At 43.4% G+C, this 21,411-nt stretch overlaps 2 protein-coding genes across 4 annotated transcripts in view; one reads left to right on the top strand and one right to left on the bottom strand.

Moving 5' to 3' along the window:
• Nucleotides 1–14,975, bottom strand: part of CSTF2 (cleavage stimulation factor subunit 2) — a 206,419-nt gene extending 191,444 nt beyond the window's left edge. Inside the window, exons 1-2 of the mRNA XM_075835607.1 lie at nucleotides 14,807–14,975; nucleotides 14,548–14,626 (exon numbers count right to left, since the gene is read on the bottom strand). Of these exons, the coding sequence (XP_075691722.1) occupies nucleotides 14,548–14,626; nucleotides 14,807–14,864 (137 nt within the window). The 5' untranslated portion in view covers nucleotides 14,865–14,975. The remainder of the gene's footprint in view (nucleotides 1–14,547; nucleotides 14,627–14,806) is intronic.
• The window catches only part of TYW2 (tRNA wybutosine-synthesizing protein 2), an 80,527-nt gene continuing 74,086 nt past the window's right edge, over nucleotides 14,971–21,411 (top strand). The window contains exons 1-2 of one of the 3 annotated variants that reach the window (XM_075835611.1): nucleotides 14,971–15,057; nucleotides 15,249–15,344. In XM_075835611.1, the coding sequence (XP_075691726.1) occupies nucleotides 15,271–15,344 (74 nt within the window). In that variant the 5' untranslated portion in view covers nucleotides 14,971–15,057; nucleotides 15,249–15,270. Of the gene's footprint in view, nucleotides 15,058–15,092; nucleotides 15,345–21,411 lie in introns of those variants that run through there. The other 2 variants (XM_075835608.1, XM_075835610.1) reach the window with 2 other exon arrangements.

The raw sequence follows: 21,411 nt of genomic DNA, 5'->3' as shown, positions 1-21,411 counted from the left end.
GCCTTCAGACTTTGTTCATAAAACCTTGAAAAAATACCTGTGACAAGGGCAGTCATCTTCCTCGTGCACATTGACGTCAGAGACTTCACTTTTTTCTGTTGTGCACCAACACGTACCTCCCTCCCACAGCTGCATAGCAGCAATTTCCAACCAACCTAGCCATGCCGGCCCCTCCTTGCCCAGCACTCTCTAGCCGCCAATACCCGATCCGATAGCAACGGGTCAACCCCCAATTTCCGCTCCATTCGCCATGTATCATTTAGAACTGATCACTGTTCCACTTCAAGGTTTCCCTCAGCAACCCTCCATTTGTCCCTACCAAGACTTCCCCTCGTTTTTGTTTTTTTTAACTCCATTGGTCCTAGCCCCACTCAGAGAGACCCTCCTCGTAAAGATTCCCACTCGAAGAGCCCCACCTACTAACGCGCATGGACTGCATAACCTTGAAAACCAGCTTAAGCTCAAACTCAAGCCCCTAACAGTGTAACTACGTTATTACATCATCCATATTATATATTATAACGGAACTTATAACAGTAAGGCAATATATCAGAATGCATACAGTTTGGCATGAAAACATTTGGCCACATATTGAAATATTGTATTGATAAACAAACTAACGTGTGCAACCATCAAGCCATATCATTCTCTGCTAATATCTGTAATTACTGTAAACTGTAAACTTATCTGCTTAAGATCAGAGCCTGCAATCGGTCTACCGCGTCCTCAGGACCCTCGCCTAACGTATGAGGGGATCAAACAAAAAAAACATTAGTCCTCAATCTTCCTTCTTCAATCCGAGGACGCGGACCTGGAATGATCACGCGAACGTCTCTGCGGCTTCGGAGACGCACCTCTGTTCCTGGCTCTTCCTCCACGTTCTCCGCCAGGTGTGGGCAATAAAGCTTCAGCCCAAGTCCGCTCCATATCCGAACGACTCCCTCCGACTTCTCTTGACTTGTGGCGTGGGCTGTGGTCTGGAATGCGTCGCGCCTCGTGCCGGGGGCAGCTTCCACATAGCTCTGCCAGAGCCTCCTCCGCTTCCTTTGCTGTGGCGAACATCTTGGCCCGCCCGTTTGCCTGGAACACTCGTAAAATAGCCGGATACTGTAGGTTAAAGCGCACTTTCGCTTGAAACAGCTACGTACAGATCTTGCTGAAGGTTCGCCTACGTTTCGCTACCTCCATAGAATAATCCTCAAAAAGTAGCACTTTCATGCCCATTATCTCCAAGGGTCGGGATCTGCTTCGATATGCCTTCATCATTGCCACCTTGTCATTATAATCCAGCAGCTTAAAGATGACTTGTCTGGGGCGAAACGAACTGCTGCTGTTGTCTGCTGGTGGGAGATTTCTTGGGTCCGGTCCCACCCTGTGCGCCCTCTCCACCCGGCATGGACGTGGGAGACCCAATGCTGCCGGCAAAGATCTCTCGCATATACGTTGCAGCTCAGAAGGGACCACCGTTTCCTTCAGGCCCACTATTCGCAGGTTACTCCTCCTGGATCGGTTTTCCAGGTCCTCCACCTTTTCCCCAAACTGCGTAGTACTGGATAGCACAGTTTTAAGCTTGGACTGTAGGCGCTCATTCTCATCCTCCAGCAGTGATACACGTTGCTCCAATTCGTTAGTCCTGGAGGTTACTTGTGCCAGGTCCGCATGCATGCGGTTGAGCGACTCTTGCACCGTTTTTTCCAGCGCTTTCTGCAGGTCGGGGGCTATGCGTTTAGCCACTTCATGAGCTAATGCTATATAATCCACAGGTGCTTGGTTAGAAGCAATTATGGGCTCTGCTGGGCTTGGAATCGGTGACTGGGACTGAGGCCGTAGCTGTTCCTCATCCTGTGATTACAGCAAGGGAGCAGTGGCGGGAAACGCCGCCATCTTACCTCCCCTGTTTACTCCGGCGTCTAGTTCATCCATGGCTGGCTTATGTGTGCTCCTGAGGAGGTATCGGTCCATGCATGCACCCCCGGGTACTTTCCTGTGTGCATGGCCGGTGTCTGTCAGCCGGTTGTCGCCACCGAAGTGGCTTTTGCAGATAAGCAGGCTAGTTGGGAGCGGGAGCTCAGTCACTCGCGTCCTGCATCGCCAGCGCCGGAACCGGAAGTTGAGTTGTAGTTTTTATTGGTACCATTTTTTTGGTACATTACATCTTTCTTAGCACTTATTACATTTTTTGGTAGAGCCAAGGTGACTAAAATACTGCGGATTTGCAGTTTTAAATTATTTTTCACGGCGTTCACAGTGCGAGTTAAATAATGGTATATTGTAATAGTTTGGACTTTTATGGACGCAGCGATACCAATTTGGTGAAAAGTTTATTTTTTTGGACTTTAAATATTTCTTTAATTTATTTTTTCCACTAATAATAACTATTTACTTTTGTTTTTACATATTTTATTAGTCCCACTAGGAGACTTGAACCAGCGATCATTAGATCACTGGTAGAATACACTGCAATACTAATGTATTGCAGTATATTGTCATTTTTACACGCTCCTGTAACAGCGCGTTTCTGTCCGTTAGTCCCGGGTGTCAGCTGTAATACACAGCCGACACTCGCAGCGTATGTCGCGGGCTCAGTGCGTGAGACGCTCCATACATCACCCCCCACACCACGACATGCTATTAAGTCATGGTGCGCAAAAGATTTCATGCGCAGCGGATGGTGCAGAGTGAAAATTAAAATTTTCGACTGATGTGCCATTTTAGTGCACTATATGTTGTGCCCAGTTTTTGCCACAAATAAAATATTAACAGGGTTCTCCCGGGTATGGCGATGCCATATCGGTGGATGTAAACAGCTGTTTGGGCACGCTGTAGGGTTCAGAAGGGAGGGAGCACCATTTGGCTTTTGGAGCACAGATTTAGCTTGGTAGTAGCTCTGGCGTTTTGCTGGTATTTCAGTTTATTATGTAGGGGTACATGTAGGCTGGGCAGAGTACATCAGGGGCATAATAAGAGGGTATAATAATGGGGTAAATAAATAATAATTAGCAGATATGTGGCCGGTGTCGCACTTATAAATGGCGCCCGATCTTATCCGCTTTTGGAACACTGCACATTTTGTATCGCTATATTCTGGGAGACAGAACTTTTTTTATTTTTTCACCACCGGAGCAGCGTGAGGGCTTATTCTTTGCGGGACAATCTGTAGTTTTCATTGGTACCATTTTGGGGTACATGCGATTTTTTTTATCACTTTTTATTCCATTTTTCGTCAAGCAAGGTGACCAAAAACCATCAATTCTGACAATGTTTTTTATTTTTTTTACGGCGTTCACCCTGGGCTATAAATGACCATTATACTTTATTCTGCGGGTCGATACGATTACGGCGATACCATATGTATATTGTTATTTTTACATTTTGCAGCGTTTGCGCAATAAAATAACTTATTTATAAAAAACTATTTTTTGTGTCACCGTATTCTGAGAGCCATAACTTTTTTATTTTTCAGTAAAAAAAGCTGTGTATGGGCTTGTTTTTTGCGGGACAGGTTGTAGTTTGTATTGGTACTATTTTGGCGTACATGCGACTTTTTATTGTATATTTTGGGAGGGGTGGTGACCAAAAAATAGTGATTCTGGCATTGTTTTTCGTTTATTTGCGGTGCTCACCGTGCGGGAAAAATAATATTATAGTTTTATAGTTGGGGTTGTTACAAACGCAGTGATACCAAATATGTGTACATTTTTTCCCTATAATAAAAGACTTATTATAGGAAAAAAAGCAGTTCTTGTTTAGGTCACTTATAACTTTATTTTTACACTTTTTTTAAATATATTTTTATTCTTTTTTTTTTCTTACTTTCTTTACTTGTCCCACTAGGGGACACTTAGACTTGCAGCTCTGATCGCTGCTGGAATACATTACACTACCTACGTAGTGTAATGCATTCCAACTGTCATTGTGACGTGACAGTCACACTGACAGGAAACCTACGACGACCACCCTCCGGGTGGTCCTCGTAGGCTTCTGTACATGGCAGCCCGGAAGCCATTGTCTGGCTTCCGGTTGCCATCGGTACCATCTACAGTCTTTTTTCATAACTATAGCGTAAACCTATCAACCAAAACGTATCACTAACAAAGAACAATGTGTTACGAAAAAAACAATCCTAGAATCTCTTTGATAAGTAAAACCATTCCAGAGTTATTACCACATAAAGTGACATGTCCTGGAGGCCAAAATTAGCTTGGTCCTGAAGGGGTTAAAGACATTCATAGGGTTTGCCAACGTGACTGCATCGCAATCTGCTAAAGCACCCTCATGCCAGAAGGTGGTCACTGCCCTGATTGAATGGGCCCTTTTGGGGGTGGGGGGCTCCTGAGCTTGATAGCAGGAGGATCGTAAGCTTAGCAAAGGTGTTTTGCTTGAAAAACAACCTCTGTTCTTGCCCTGGTATTGGAGATTATCAGATTTCCTGAAGTCCTCAGTTATTTGGGATGGTGTCTAAGAATAATCTATCCTTCAGGATGGCAAGGTAGGGGGGTTTACAGGAAAAAGCTTGTAGTTCGTCCATTCTACTTGATTTGGTTACAGAGTAACAATGTAGTCTTGTTAGTTAGGGTATGTTGACACGGGCTAATTTCAGCCGTTTTTCGCAAAATCTTAAGCAGAACGCCTACAAACATCTGCCCATTGATTTCAATGGGAAATACGGACTCAATAGAAAAACAGCTCCAAAAACGGCCGTAAAAAAAGCCTCAAAAACACTAGTTGTTTAAAAAAAATGGCTGAAAATCAGGAGCAGTTTTCCCTTAAAAACAGTTCCGTATTTCCAGACGTATTTTGTTAAGTGTGTGAGCATATCCTTATTGTCAGGAGCGGGGTAATGGATGTATTAGACAGCCGCAGCCCCGCTCTAACAGCAGAGATCAGAGAAACCGCTTATCTCTGCCGCTATTCCCTTGAATGCTGCAATCAAAGCTGACCGCAGCATTCAAGGGGAGAATGAGAAGGGGTTAGAAATGCCCTTTGGATCGCGTCACAGGGAATCCAAGTGACGCGATCGAGGGACATACCATACATGGGCAGACAGCCCAGGGTCCATAGAAGGACATTGAGGAACATGATGGGGTTAATTACTATTAATGTGAGGCACATGGAGGTTCAAAATTCATTACACCGCATGCCTCACATCAGAAAATGGAAGAACTTTTTTTTATTATTATTGTTGTTGGCAAAGTATCGTTTTGGTATAGAGTATCGCAATACTGCACACGTATCGGTATCGAACTCCGAATTCTGGTATCATGACAACCCTGCATTGAGATTAAGGAACTCTGTCGCAGGATGTTGTGATGGTTGATGCGAGTAGGTCTCCCCCATCTTAATAGAACAATTTATTGTATGTTTGCCAAGAAAGAGAAGGCACCTGCAAACCCGGCTGTGTGAAGAATTATAATAATGCATTTGGGATGTATTGTGTGTCTAATTGGCTGAATTTGAAATATTGCCACATTGCCTCTGATTGGTTAACCTCAAGCGCACACTGCTTTTGAATATTATTATTGTAATTGAGTTTGGCAAACCTGAGAGAAGGATTTGGAGTATACAAAACACGGTCTCTTGAGTCCTCTTATTTCTCACAGATATATATATATATATATCGATTACCTATGATTTGAAACTTGATAAATCACTGGAGGACGGGTATCGGTTGATATACCCAATACAGATTTCAGTCTAATATATTTTGGCCCATGATTGCGTTAACAGTTTGACTTGGACCTTTGTCCTTTTTCAACCTTACCAACTATGTAACTATGTAATGACATGTTAGTGGTTTAGTGCCCTAAAATCCAGTGACCGTTCCCTTTGAAGGGTATGTTTACCCAATTGAACTACTACAGCCTGTCCCGATGCTCCTTTCTGACCTACAAATAGATTAGCAAAGTAACAGGGAAAAGATGGGAGGGACCGCAGGATTAAAACACAAGGCCGGGTTCCCACGTAGCGTAAACCCTGCGGAATTTCCGCAAAGGAATTCTATGCAGAAATTCCACAGCATTTACAATATCAGTAAAGTGGATGAGATTCAGAAAGTCTCACGCCCACGTCGCAGAAAGAAAACGCAGCGTAAACATTAATAAATTGACCTGCTGTGCGGAATTTAATTCCGCATGTCAATTTATGCTGCATTTTTTTTAATTTTCCAGTTTCGGGTTTTCCCCATTGAATCCTACGGGGATGCATAACCTACAACAGAAAGCCAAGTGGAGCGACTTTTGCTGCGTATTCGCAGCGATTGGGCTGCAAGAATCGCAACTACGGAAAATAAAAACAAATCATACTAACCCAGAACAGCCTCATCCTTCCTGCAGTCCGGCCTCCTGGGAAGACGTTGCATAGATGATACGTCATCCAATCACAGGCTGCAGTGGTGGACACATGGGATGATACGTCATCCCATGAGGCCAGCTTGGATGACGTCAGAGGCCGGCCTCCTGGGATGACGTTACATCTAATGTGACCACTGCTGCAGCCAATCACAAGCTGCAGCGTCATCCAGAGTCCAGACGCGTCGTCATAATGACCTACGTATGTTTCACTGCTTTTTACCACCGTTTTCCGCAGTGGAAATTCCATCCTAAAAATTTTCGGACAATGTAATGCGGGTTCCAGGTCGGATACGCTGTGTGGTTTTTACACAGCGTATCCGTTCCGTGGGAACCCAGCCTAAACCGTCTGCATAAGACACAAAACAGCAGGATATGCCATAGATTAGGGTTGTCACGATACAGTCATACTTCCTGTATTATTGCGATTAAATACTAAAGCGATACTTTGCCAACATTCCATTTTCTGATGTGAGGCACATGGTGTTATCAATTTTGAACCTCCATATGGCTCACATTAATAGTAATTATACCAATCAAATACCTCAGTCATAACAAGCAACATTGGATTATTGTGCGAGATATATGATGGGGTTATTACTATTAATGTGAGGCACATGGGTGTACTAAATTCATAACGCCATGTTAATAAGTGACCCCCATAATTCCCCTCACATAACATTAGGGTTAACTCCCTAAGGACACGACCAATTTTGGCCTTGAGGACAGAACAGTTTATTATTGTTTTTCCTGTTTGCATCCCGGGGCTCATAACTTATTTCTTGCTCTATGTAGCCGAGGGACAACCCCCCCCCCTTTTGGTAGGGGTGCTTTGCTTGCTAAAGCGGTTATCAAGTCAGCTTTTCGTTTATGGCGGTTTGGAATGTTGGTTTTAAATCATTAGGTTTTCAGTTTGATGGTTATTATTTTGATAAGGCTTTATGGGTTTTACGTTATGCTTATTTTGATCCTTTACTTCTTTCCTTGAATGGATTGTTAGGCTATGTTCACACGGGGTATTTTGCCGAGTTTGACGCGGAAACCGCGTCGCTAAAACGGCCCGAAAATGCCTCCCATTGATTTCAATGGGAGGCGTCGGCGTCTTTTTCCCGCGAGCAGTAAAACTGCCTCGCGGGAAAAAGAAGCGACATGCCCTATCTTCGGGCGCTTCCGCCTCTGACCTCCCATTGACTTCAATGGGAGGCAGAGAAAGCGTATTTCGCGCTGTTTTATGCCCGCGGCGCTCAACGACCGCAGGCGAAAAACTCCGAAAATCAGCGTGCAGGGAGAGGAAAATCTGCCTCAAACTTCCAAACGGAATTTTGAGGCAGATATTCCTCCTGCAAAATACCACGTGTGAACATAGCCTTAATCAAGATTCTGCAGGTGGCATATTACACTATTTGGATGATTTTCCTTTTCGTTGTGGTTCTGTTGACTGTTGGTTTTACTATAAACGTTTGAAGCTTTATGTCTTATTTTGGTATTCCATTAACTTTGGAGTAAATGGTTTATTCTTGCACTACCTTAGAGTTTTTGGGTTTTACAGTAGATACGGTTTACCCATTTATAAAATTCAGAAAATGTGTGACATGTCATTGCTTATGTTATCTTTATGTAAAGTTTTATTAAAGGACATGCAGTCTCTGTTGAGAAATTTAGTTTTTGCTTCAAGGGTGATCCCAATGGGGCGTATTTTTTCCAGACGCTTACATGTGTCCACTAGGGGTCTGAAGTCCCCTTTTGCTCTGATTAGGCTTACTAGAATTTTGCAGGAGGTTTTAACCAAGTGGTTGCCTTTCCTTCAAAATTTTAATGGTCATTTTTTTGTGGCAAGAAGAGTTTGTTGATTCTGAGGCATTAGGCCTTTACACTGACGCTTCTGGATCTATTGGCTTCGGTGCCTTTTGGAAGGATCATTGGTGTGCTGAACCATGGAATGAAGCCTGGATCTCTCATGGTGTTAAAAAAAAAAAAAAAAAAAAAACATCTGTTTATTGGAATTATTCCCTGTTAGGCTATGTTCACACGGAGTATTTTGCAGGAGGAATATCTGCCTCAAAATTCCGTTTGGAAGTTTGAGGCAGATTTTCCTCTCCCTGCACGCCGATTTTCGCGGAGTTTTTCGCCCGCGGCTATTGAGCGCCGCGGGCATAAAACACAGCGAAATACGCTTATTCTGCCTCCCATTGAAGTCAATCGGAGGTCAGAGGCGGAAGCGCCCGAAGATAGGGCATGTCGCTTCTTTTTCCCACGAGGCAGTTTTACTGCTCGCGGGAAAAAGACGCCGACGCCTCCCATTGAAATCAATGGGAGGCATTTTCGGGCCGTTTTTGACGAGTTTTGCGACGCGGTTTCTGTGTGAACATAGCCTTATGGTCGCCATTGTCATTTAGGGCCAGTTTTCTTTTTAGGAATAAAGGTATTATTTAGAACTTGGATAATATAGGTGTAGTATTTATCATCAATTGCTTATCCTTTATATGTGACACGGTAGTTAAGCTCTTGCGCCATCTAGTGTTATGCTTGAAGTTTAACATATGTTGAAAGCTAGACATTTTAGTGGTATTCACAATGTAATAGCCGATTCTCGCTCACGTTACCAGCTAAAAAAAAAAATGTGTTCCTTGGTCCCCTCAGCCGACATGGAAGGAAGTGTCCAAAGCATCTCTGGGATCAGATATGGGAGTAATTTTTGTTTCTTTACACGGTTTGGTCTCTCATAAAACATGCTCTGGATACACATGCATTGGGCAGCTGGTGCTCTTTCTGCGATGAACATGGATCTAAGGGCAGATACAGACGATCGTTGCGTTTTTGCGCGCGCAAACAACGCAGCGTTTTGCGCGCGCAAAAACCATTTGACAGCTGCGTGTGTCATCCGTGTATGATGCGCGGCTGCGTGATTTTCGCGCAGCCGCCATCATAGAGATGAGGCTAGTCGACGCCCGTCACTGTCCAAGGTGCTGAAAGAGCTAACTCTTTCAGCACCCTCGACAGTGAATGCCGAACACAATATCGAAAAACCTGTTGAAAAAAAAAAAGAAAAAGTTCGTACTTACCGAGAACTTCCCGGCCGTTGCCTTGGTGACGCGTCCTTGGTGACGCGCCTCTCGACATCGGGCCCCACCTCCCTGGATGACGCGCCAGTCCATGTGACCGCTGCAGCCTGTGCTTGGCCTGTGATTGGCTGGAGCTGTCACTTGGACTGAATTGTCATCCCGGGAGGTCAGACTGGAGGATGAAGCCGGGAGTTATAGGTAAGAACTTCGTGTTTTTTTTTCTACAGGTTCATGTATATTGGGATCGGAAGTCACTGTCCATGGTGCTGAAACAGTTTAACTCTTTCAGCACCATGGACAGTGACTATCTCCTGACGTCGCGTACCGATAATTTTTTTGCCGAGTTCGGCCGAACCCGGTGAAGTTCGGTTCGCTTGTCCGGCTTCGCTCATCGCAAAGACACTCCGTTTGGATGTTCGGAAACAGAAAAGCACGTGGTGCTTTTCTGTTTACATTCATCCTTTTGACAGCTGGTGCGCTGTTTCAGTCGGTTCGCACGGAAGTGCTTCCGTGCAAACTGCGTGGTTTTCACGCACCCATTGACTTCAATGGGTGCGTGATGCGCGAAATACGCAAAGTTATTGAACCTGTCGCGCTTTTTGCGCAGCAGACAAACGCTGCGCAAAAAGCACGGACTGTCTGTACTGCCCCATAGACTTGTATTGGTCCATGCGTGCCGCGTGAAAACCACGCGGCCCGCACGGACCGAATACACGCTCGTGTGAATCCCCCCCTATGCATAGGTTTGTGAAGTGGATTTAGCCTTTTCTTTTGTCGGACGTTTGTTCTTGAATCAGTTTTCACGTAGTTATGTTTCCAGTATCCGGTCAGGGGTTTCCTTTTTTCAGTAGTGGTTTAATGGTAGGCCAATTAATGCTCTTATTCAGGTTAAGCAGGTTTTGAAGGGTTATAAGAGGTCTACAGTCATTAGGGATAATAGACGTCCTATTACATTTAAATTGTTGCAGCAATTGGTCCCTTCTTGCGTTTTCGTTTGTTTCTCCTCATATGAAGGTACTAGGTTTAAAGCTTTATTTTTGAACAGCTTTCTTTGGAGCCTTCCGGGTTAGCGAGCTGATGTCTATCAATAGAGCCATCTTGGCTGGTTTATGTTTTGCAGATATACAGGTGGAACGTAGTTCAATCTCACTTTTTGTAAGACGATCAAAAACGGATCAGCGTGGTAAGGGTTCAGTTTTTCGGATTAATGGTCTTACAGATGTCAGGTTTTGTAGTATTAAACAGTTTTTAGCAGTAGGTGTTGTAGTGCGGTTTCTTTATTTTCACACTTCGATGGTTCGCCGGTTTTTGGTTTATCAGTTTAATAGCGTTTTGAAGAAACGTTCATTGGTTTTACACCTTGATGAATTTAAATGCTCTTCTCTTTTCAAAACCTCTCTTTTTAGAATTGGTGCCGCTGCTGAGGCGGCGAGTTTGGGTCTTTCAGACTCCGTCATTAAACGGATTGGTAGATGGCGCTCAGATAGATTTAAATTATATGTCCGGCTCAATTTAATTCTTTCTTGATTATTTTATAGGTTGAAAAAGTCAGTGGTCTGGATTTTAGGCCATTCCTTTATATTCTGGGCCCATAGACGTGCAGTTTCCAGGACATACAATGAGAACCTAACATTTGATTGTAAGACCTGTTAAGTTTATTGGTCAGGTATACGAGGTTTGAAAAGGGAATCAGCTGGAGGATACTTTTCAGGAGAAATGTTTACTTTGGCGACCGCCGGACGATGTTATCATTCAAACAGGGGGTAATGATGTGGGCCGTGTTCGCACGGTCCAATTGTTGGCTGCAAAGAAGAGGTCCTTTTTGTTTTCTGATGGTCTTTTTCCTAATGCAGTATTATGTTTTTTGGAGATAGTTCCTCGTTTGGCTTGGTCATGTGCCGAGTCCTCTTTTCGTATAAAATCTGTGAACGGTGGAATGGAGGCATGCTGGAGTTCATGCCCTTCATTCATGGTATCTCCTTCCGTCACGTGGATCTGAAAGACTATGTTGCTGGTCTGTATAGAGGTGATCGGGTCCATCTCTTGGAGATTGGCCTAGATATTTTAATCTGGGCCTTCAAAGTATTATAGAAGAGGCTGTGGTGTTTTGGGGGGGGGGGGGGCATAGCAGCTTAGGGCTGCTCTGGCTGGTGGGTTGTCGCACAGCTAATGCTAACACTTCGGCTGGGTTCACACGACCTATTTTCAGACGTAAACGAGGCGTTTTATGCCTCGATTTACGTCTGAAAATACGGCTCCAATACGTCAGCAAACATCTGCCCATTCATTTGAATGGGTTTGCCGATGTACTGTGCCGGTGACCTGTCATTTACGAATCGCTGTCAAACGACGACGCGTAAAAAAGACGGCTCATCAAAAGAAGTGCAGGACACTTCTTGAGACGTAATTGGAGCAGTTTTTCATTGATTCCAATAAAGAACAGCTCCAAATTACGGCCGTAATTGACGCCCCGCAAAACGCGAGTACATGCAATTACGTCTGAAATTACGGAGCGGTTTTCTCCTGAAAACAGCTCCGTACTTTCAGACGTAATGGTCGTTATCGTGTGCACATACCCTAATGCTGTGTGGACAAGTGCTTATTTAATTATTCAAGTGGATTATAAAAGATTTATTAATATATTTGTTACCCATAATAAACACCACGGCCTTTTATTTCCAACTATTTGTATGCTTGTCTTTTATAAATGGTATTTCTGGGGGTTGCGTACATTATCCCATGCGGAGTCTGTAGAGTCTTTGTTTTTAGCGGGAAGAGTTGTACTTAATGTAAATGTACCAAAAAAAAAATATAGCACCTACATAATATTATATTAAAAAGTGTAGCTAAACGGTCAAACTTCTGACATGTCATAGTGACATGTCAGAAGTTTGTACTGGTGGGGGTCCGAGCACTGAGACCCCCACCAATCACTAGAACGAAGCAGCTGAAGTGCTCGTGTGAGCGCTCCGCTGCTTCGGGGCTGTTCGGCTATTTCCGGAAATAAATGTATCGGTGTACGGACTTAATAGCAAGCCTATGAGCCCGTACACGATACATTTATTTCCGGAAAAAAACGAACAGAAGCGAAGCAGCTGAGTGCTCACACGAACGCTTCAGCTGCTTCGTTCTAGCGATTGGTGGGGGTCTCCGTGCTCGGACCCCCACCAATACAAAACTTGTGTCAGAAGTAGGGATGTCACGATACCAGAATTTGGACTTCGATACCGATACTTCGTTTAGTTTTACGATTTCGATACCAATTCGATACTTTGCCAACAGTAATAAATAAAAAAAGATCTATTTTCTGATGTGAGGCGCGAGGTGTGATGATGAATTTAACCTCCACGTGCGTCACATTAATAGTAATTAACCCCATCATGTTTCTCAGTCATAATGTGTTAATGTGTGAGGTACATGATGGGGTTAATTACTATTAATGTGAGGTACATGGAGGTTAAATTCATCACACCTCGTGCCCCACAATAAGTGATAGAAAGCAGTTTTTATTTTATTTTTTTACAGCGTACACATCATAAATGATGCAAAGAAATTGTTGTGCAGATTACGGCCGCGCCAATACCGAATATGCATATTTTATGTATTGAGACTTATTTTAATGTTTATTGTAAAAAAGGCGTATGTGTATATATTTTTTTTTTAATTTAACATTACTTTATGTTTTTACTTTATTTTTTAAACTTTAATGTACTGGCATATATCTATATGCCAGTACATTAGCCTGTGGACGAATAGTACACAGGCAGTTGTTGGGACATACCCAAGTATGCCCTAACAACAGGAAATATGGTAAGACAGCCCTGGGATCCTTCAATGGACCCTGGGCTGCCTGCCCATATATGGTATGTCCCTCAATCGCATCACAGGAATTCCCTGTGACGCAATCCAAGGGGCATCCCCCCTTCTCATTTTCCCCCTGAAAGCTGCAGTCCGCTGTGAACGCAGCGTTTCTCTGATCTCCGCCATTATAGAGCGGGGCTTTGTAATACAGACATTGCCCCGCTCCTGACACGAAGTGCGCGCGTGCTCAGCATGAGATGATGCGGCCGGCACTGCACTAATGAGCGGCGGTTCAGGCACTGAAGAACATGGGGGTGTTTTGCAGTGCTCATTAGTGCAGCGCCGGCCGCATCACATCATCCTGACGGCGCGCACATGTCAGGACTCTGGAGCGGAGCAATGACTGTATTACACAGCCGCAACCCCGCTCTCATACATTCATGCGTTACAATACTTAGCTGTGCTGCAGCACAGCTAAGTATCGAAATACATGAAATAACGGTATTGAACCGTTTGGGGATGCACAATATCGAAGTTTCGATGCATCGTGCATCCCTAATCAGAAGTTTGTCGAACATTGAGCTACACTTTAAGTTTATTTTGGCAAAAATCCAGGAAAACACAGTATTCATATATTTTACAGCATACACAATCATAAAAAAATGTTTACATTGTTTTTTTATTAACTTTCCTTCTCCCCCCCCCCTTTCAAATCTTTGCACACAGACATTTATTACGGCATACCTAAGTATGCCCTAACAGCAGGAAATATGGTCAGACACCCATTGGGTCCTTAAAGGGGTTGTCCAATTCCTAAATATTGATGGCCTATCCTCAGGATAGGCCATCAATAGCTGATTGGTCGGGGTTCGACTGCCAGGACCCCCGCCGATCAGCTGCTTTGAAGTGGCCGCAGTGCTCGTACCGTACAAGTGCTGCTTCCTCTTCATTCCTGTCACTGCTTACATTGTTAATCGCTGACACAGCAGTAGCGGCGGTTCACAGTAACATAACCTTCTCCCATTGAGCCGCACATGAACGCCACTCTTATTTAACTTTGAGTTCCAGAACCCTTATGACAGAATGGAGAGCCACACACATGTTCAGCCCTCCCTTCACCAGCCCCCGCCTGGAATCCACAGCCAGTGGTCCTAGAGCTGGGACTCGTAGCCATCAGACAATCATGGCATATCCCATATACATCTAAAATGGGAACACCCTTTAAATGTATTGAAAAAGCTGTTTTTACATACACTGGAGCAATATCATTTAAAGAATAAAGAAAATAGTCGCAAAGACGTCCATTATCATCCTTTACAAAAAAAGCAGCATCTTACCTAAAACTCACAACAGGTCCAACTTCTGAGAATATATCTTTTAGCTGCTCCTCAGTGGCCTCGTAAGGAATGTTCCCAACTACCAAGAAAATAAACATTTAGTAGGCAAAAACAAGATCTACACAAATTTATTTAGAACACATATATACACCCGTATAGTTTTTGTTTTTTTTACAACTAAAGAGTCCATGAAACCCGCTCACTAGCACATAAAGCCGCTCGCGTCTTTCTACAGAGTCACCACATATCGTCTTCTTACCAAAGACTGAACGTAAAGATCTGTCCACCGCAGGATCTCGTACATTCAACCCCGCCATTTTCACCGACCGCCACAATTGTTCAAACCGTTCTTTGCCTCTCTACCTCGGCTTCTGGTACGGCACATTTATTCTTCCGACACGAAATTCCGGCGTGAACTTCTCGCGTGCTTTAGCCTGGTGGCAGCATTGCGCATGCGCATTGTTACTCTTCATGGATATTTGCGGCAGTCTTCTCAATGCTTTGGACTGTGTAAGTTTAGGAATTTTCCTGCGTGTGGGGATAGATTTTAGGACTAGTGTTGTGTCGTTATTAGACGGCCATTTTATTTGTTTCACATCAATCATAGCTGTTTAACAAAATAAGGGAAGGCTCATGCGATAATCGAGGAGCTGTAGAGATCATTAATACTGCGGTTTCCATGTGTTTGTGATCGCTTTTAGATTCGGTGGTTGAAGGCTCATCATGGAGTCAGGGGGAGATCGTATTTCTGGGGTTCCTGCTCTTCTCACAGAATCTGCGTTCTCACAAAGATACAGGTACCAGTCACAATGACCCAGAATGGGGAAGGGATTCAACAACCAGTGAATGTGATGTTGGGACAACATGGAGACTTTGTAGTACAACTTCTCATTTTTGTCTTTCTAGTGCACGTTCGCATCAGAGGCCTCCGTCGCAGATACGACAAAGTTACCGGAAACCGTAGCGCAGCATGCTGCGCTTTTCTTTCCAGTAAAGCCGCGGACACCCAGACGAAAAGCTGACGGTACCCATTAAAGTTAATGGGTTCCGTCGGCCGCGGGTGGTGTCCGTCCGTCGCTTCTGGTTTTCCCTTGTTCTGCCTCTCAGACGGAGAAAGCTCCCTATGTACACGCTAAATGTTACACTCCATTAGCCCAACAGAGTCCAAAAGAGTGTCCTGGTATACATCGGAATACTTTTTTTTTTTGGAGGATGGAATAACCTTGTATACTACGCTATTCTATCCTAAAGGATCCCACCAAAAAAAAAAAAATAGGCTACCATGTAAAGAAAATCCTATGTGTGTTAAACGTATACCTTGGGGAGCTTTCCCAGCGCTGGAATCCCCAGGAAAAGCATCAGGTAGCGCTCAGCCTGCGAATTCCGGGCCTGGTAAAGCCCCTCGCGTCACTGTCCATATATGACCGTGATGTCAGGGGCCTTCAAGTAGGGAATCCTAGTAAGTAATACAGTATTGGAATCAGGGTCTCTGGCACTACTTTATGCTGCCCTGGTATGGGACAGCATAAGCCTGGTGACCGATTCCCTTTAACCCCTTGTAGGCGCAGGCAATTTTCGTTTTTTAATTTTTGTTTTTCCCTTTCCGACCTTCCAAAAGCCATAACTTTTACATTTTTCGACCAACCTAGTGGTATGAGGGCTGTTTTGTTTTTTTGCATGACGAGTTGTAGTTTTAATTACACCATTTAATATACCAAATAATGTATTGGGAAACGAAAAAAATTCTTTGTGGGGAGAAATGGGCAAAAAACATTGATTCTGCCGTTGTTTTTAGTGCTTAGTTTTTAGAGTTTACCTTGCGTTAAATAAGACATGTTCTCTTTATTATATGGGTTGATACAATTACAGCAATACCAAATTTATATAGTGTTTTTTTACCACTTTTTCTAAGAAAAACCTATTTGGGAGCCATAGTTTTTTTATTTTTACGTCGATTGAGCGACGCCATGCTTCTTTTTTGCGGGACGAGCCCTTGTTTTTATTGGTTCCACTTTGGGGTATATAGAACATTTATCAGTTTTTATTTCACTTTTTTGGGAGCTAAGGTGACATTTTTCATTTTTATTTTTTCACAACCTTCACCGTGCGGGTTAAATAATGTTATATTACAATAGTTCAGACTATTTTAGTTCCCCTTGGGGAACTAGTTTATGCTGCCCTCTTGGCAGCATAAGGTAGTGACAGACACGCTAATTTCAGTGATCTGTCACTTATTTATGATTGTTTAGTGATGTTTGTGAACCTACATTTAGAACTCTGCTGTACTGGGAGGAAGGAATCCAGCCTATTCATGAACTGCTGCTCCCCCTGCCCAGCTGGGACTTGGTGGCGGGAGTGGCAGCTCATGACTTCTATGCTGGACTCCTTTCTCCCAGTGCGATGCAAGTGCTGCAATGAACTAAATGTAAGTTAACACACAAGTGACATACTGCTGAAGTTAGCATGTCTAAGGCTATGTTCACACGCTTAACAAAAAATGGCTGAAAATACGGAGCTGTTTTCAAGGGAAAACAGCCCCTGGTTTTCAGCCGTTTTTTAATTAAAGAGGCTCTGTCACCACATTATAAGTGGCCTATCTCCTACATAATGTGATCGGCACTGTGATGTAGATTACAGCAGTGTTTTTTATTTAGAAATACGATCAATTTTGACGGAGTTATGACATATTTTAGATTTATGCTAATGACTTTCTTTATGCCCAACTGGGCGTGTTTTTACTTTTTGACCAAATGGGTGTTGTGGAGAGAAGTGTATGACGCTGACCAATCAGTGTCATACACTTCTCTCCATTCATTTATTCTGCACATCGTGATCTTGCTAGATCATGACGTGCAGTCACATACTCACACATTAAAGTTACTGAAGTGTCTTGAAAGTGAATCGACATCGCTTCCAGCCAGGACGCGATGTCTATTCAGAATCCCGACACTTCGGTAACGTTTTTGTGGGACTTACAGCACAGCAAGCGTAATCTGGCGAGATCAGAGTTGCTGATCTGTTGCTGAGAGAGCCCGAGTTTGCTGAGGAGTAAATGTCAGCTTGCAGCGTGATCTCGCGAGATTACGCTTGCTGTGCTGTAAATCCCGCACAAACGTTACCGAAGAGCCTCTTTAAGCAACTTGCGTTTTTTTGCCGCGTTTTTTACGGCCGTTTTTGGAGCTGTTTATCTATTGACTCAATGAAAAACACCTCCAAAAGCGGCTCAAGAAGTAACATGTACTTCTTTTTTTACGAGGCGTTTTTTACGCGCCATTTATAAAAACGGCTGCGTAAAAAACGCCCCGTGGGAATGGAACGCCGTTTTTCCCATTGTAATCAATGGGCAGATGTTTGTAGGCGTTCAGCCCCCCGCATTTTGAGCCGTTTTTTGGGGCGTTTACGGCCAGAAAAACGGTTGAAAATAGCCCATGTGAACATACCCTGACACTACTTTATACTTCCTTTAGAAAGGGCAGCACAAACAGACTGACTGGTTCCCTTTAAAGGAAGGAAATTTATAAAGAGCTAGAAAAAGTACCCGGCGCTACCCGGGTATAACATGTCGGTGTGTCTGTTTGTGTGTTCATTGCATTTGTTCCAAGGGTGCCCAGGAGGCTAATCCAAGCCCTCGTATTTTCTTGGTTTACGGAGAAACCGCTAATGGCCCTATATACACGGCAGTTACACACGGTTTATTTAAGTTTTAAAGGGGTTTTCCGATCAGAGACATTTATGACATATCCACAGGATATGTCATAAATGTCAGATGCGGGTCCCACCTCTGGGGCCCACACATATTTCTAGAGCGGGGTGCCCTAAATCCCGTTCTAGCTTTGTCTGATCTCGCTTACTCCCTGCCACTTCCTGGTTATATGGTCAGGAGTTACAAAAACAGCATAGCTTGCTGAGCTACGCTGTTTCTGTAACTCCCATAGTAGCTACGCTTTTTACGTAACTCACGACTATATATATCCTTTTTCATGGTCGGAATTCACTTCATTCAGCCGCAACACAGAGCGGCCGAACGGGGTTTAGGGGGCCCCATTCTGGAGATACGTGTGTGTTCGCATCTATCTTATATTTATGACATATCCTGTGGATATGTCATAAATGTCTCTCATGGGAAAACCCCTTTAACTTCCTCAATACAGAAGAGCTAAACTGGTAGGAAATGCAGTCATAAGACTGTGACAGAGCCTGTTTATTAACAACATTGGCAGTTTTCTTACCAATTGGCCCTAGACTATGGTTGGATCATAATTAAAAACCGCATTATGCATGAAATCACTCTCATTAGCACGCTGAACATCATGGTGTGCTCTATCAGCTTACTATCTGGCCTGGGTTCGGGCAGGAGTCTGCGCTTCTGAGAGCCACCTGTCTGATCTGTTGCTGAGAGAGCCCGAGTTTGCTGAGGAGTTTCAGCAGCTCGAGCAGCAGTATGATGCATTTAATCAGCTTGTAGTTGGGCAAGAGGAGTCTCTGCAGCTAGAAAAGCAGCTTTCCTCCTGGCCATCAGTAATCTGATTGGTTGCTATGGGTAACCGCTCCCCTGTACCGTCCTATCTAGGATTATCTTGTAAAGTGCACTACCTGCTACTGCCAGATAAAAACATCTTTACTATAAAAGCGAATGTCTGTATTCGCTTTTATAGTATTGGATCGTGATAATGGCTGATTACAGAGAACAGCAAGGTCGGGACATTTACGAAAACCTTCCTGAACGCCCGATGTACCAATATACCAAATATGGGGTCAAATAGTTCAGGTGTTTGGATGCCTTTAGAAGACGACAAACAGACTTTCGCTATAATGGCTGATAACAGAGAACAGCGGCAAGGTTGGGACATTTATGAAAACCTTCCCGGACACCCGGTGTACCCATGAGACATATTTGGGGTCAAATGGTTCAGGCGTTTGGATGGCCATAAAGGACAGACAAACAGACATTGACTTTTATAATATACAGTAGAATAGCAAAGTTACCCGGCTTCACGCTGGTCCATTTTTTTGATGTTTGTGGTTAAAAACGTTATTTCTACTGATATGAAGCCGACATATCCAACAAAGTCTAAGTGCACGGTTCCTTTTTGGAGGCATGACTGGTCTGAAAGGGGATCAATTTATGAGAATTCTCAAATCCAGAATGGGTACAGTTCGTTTACAGTGAGTAACACGTCGAGTAAAGAAAAATGGCTTGGTTGTTATGGAAACCTCGTCTAAAACTGTGTGTATGTGAGTGAGGCTAAGAATAAAGGACCTGCGAGCTTCTATTGGCTAATACAGGTCATCTTATGCGATATGGAGGAAGATCCTTGATGTGGAAGCCAGTGGTGCCATATTGGGTTTTTGTGAATATGTTGAGAACAGTTGGTCCTAGAGAGCCGAAACCCGTTCGAAACCTTCAGAAGCGCGTGATTTACTTATATGCAAAATTTGGTGCAGATTGATCTAGTCGTTTGGCCGTGCATAAAGAACAGACAACAGAAATTCATATATATATGTGTGTATATATATATATATATATATATATATATATATATATATATATATATATATGCGAGAGAGAGAATTCTCATCAGTCACAGTTTTGTCAAATTTTCTAAACGCAGTGCCCCGTGGGACATCATTGAAGCAGACTAAATTTCTTCCATAGAGTAATAAGCACATCGCTTTGCAATCCCTTGATAATAGCTTGTTAACCGCTTCCCGACCGCCCACTGTATATTCACGTCGGCACTTGCTGGGCTCTGTGCAGTGCCGACGTGAATTCACAGTGGGTGTTAAAAGCGCGATCCGGGTGTCTCAGAGTAGCGCTGACACCCGGATGGCGCTGTTATCCCCTGCCTCTGGTCCTGGAGATATGATCGGGACCTGATTAGTTCAGGTCCCGGTCATGTGATCGCAGGGAAAGTGTGTTGTAGCAACGAACTGGAAAGTTTGTTGCTATAACAAACTGGAAAGTTTGTTGCTACAACAAACTTTCCCGGGGACCGATTGCGGGTGCTGCAGTCGGATATAAGGCAGAACCGGGGGCCATACAACGGCCCCCGGGTCTGCCATGCACAGCAGCCTATGAGAACCAGCCGGAGGCAGGTCCTCATAAGCTTCCTGTCAGTGTGACTCTCAGCGTCACACTGACAGTTTATAATACGTTACACTACCTAGGTAGTGTAATGTATTATAGCAGCGATCAGTGCTGCCAGGCTTCAAGTAAAAAGTAAAAAATAAAGTAATAAAAAAGTTTTATAAAAGTGTAAAAACAAGTTATAAAAGTTACAAAAAAAAATAATGCTTTTTTCCTATAATAAGTCTTTTATTATAGGAAAAAAATGAAAATGTTAAAAAAAAGTACACATATTTGGTATCACCGCGTTCGTAACAACCCAAACTATAAAACTAAAATATTATTTTTCCCGCACGGTGAACACCGCAAAAAAAATAATTAAAAAACAATGTCAGAATCACTTTTTTTTGGTCACCACCCCTCCCAATATATAGAATAAAAAGTGATCAAAAAGTTGCATGTACCCCAGAATAGTACCAATAAAAACTACAACCCGTCCCGCAAAAAACAAGCCCTTACACCGCTTTTTTGACGGAAAAATATAAAATTATGACTCTCAGAATATGGTGACACAAAAAATAAATAATTTTATCAAAGTGATTTTATTGCGCAATCGCCACAAAACATAAAAAACCTATATACATATGGTATCGCCGTAATCGTACCGAACCGCAGAATAAAGTCAAAATGTCACTTATACCGCATGGTGAAAAGTGTAAAAAATCAATACAAAAAACATTGTCAGAATTTATGTTTGCTTCAAAAAAAATCTAATAGAAAGTGATAAAAAAAAATCA

This window comes from Rhinoderma darwinii, chromosome 8 (genome assembly GCF_050947455.1).
Source record: "Rhinoderma darwinii isolate aRhiDar2 chromosome 8, aRhiDar2.hap1, whole genome shotgun sequence".
In the NCBI taxonomy this organism is placed as follows: domain Eukaryota; kingdom Metazoa; phylum Chordata; class Amphibia; order Anura; family Rhinodermatidae; genus Rhinoderma; species Rhinoderma darwinii.
Note: the sequence above shows the minus strand (reverse complement) of the source record. Positions and strands in the feature narration are given on the sequence as shown.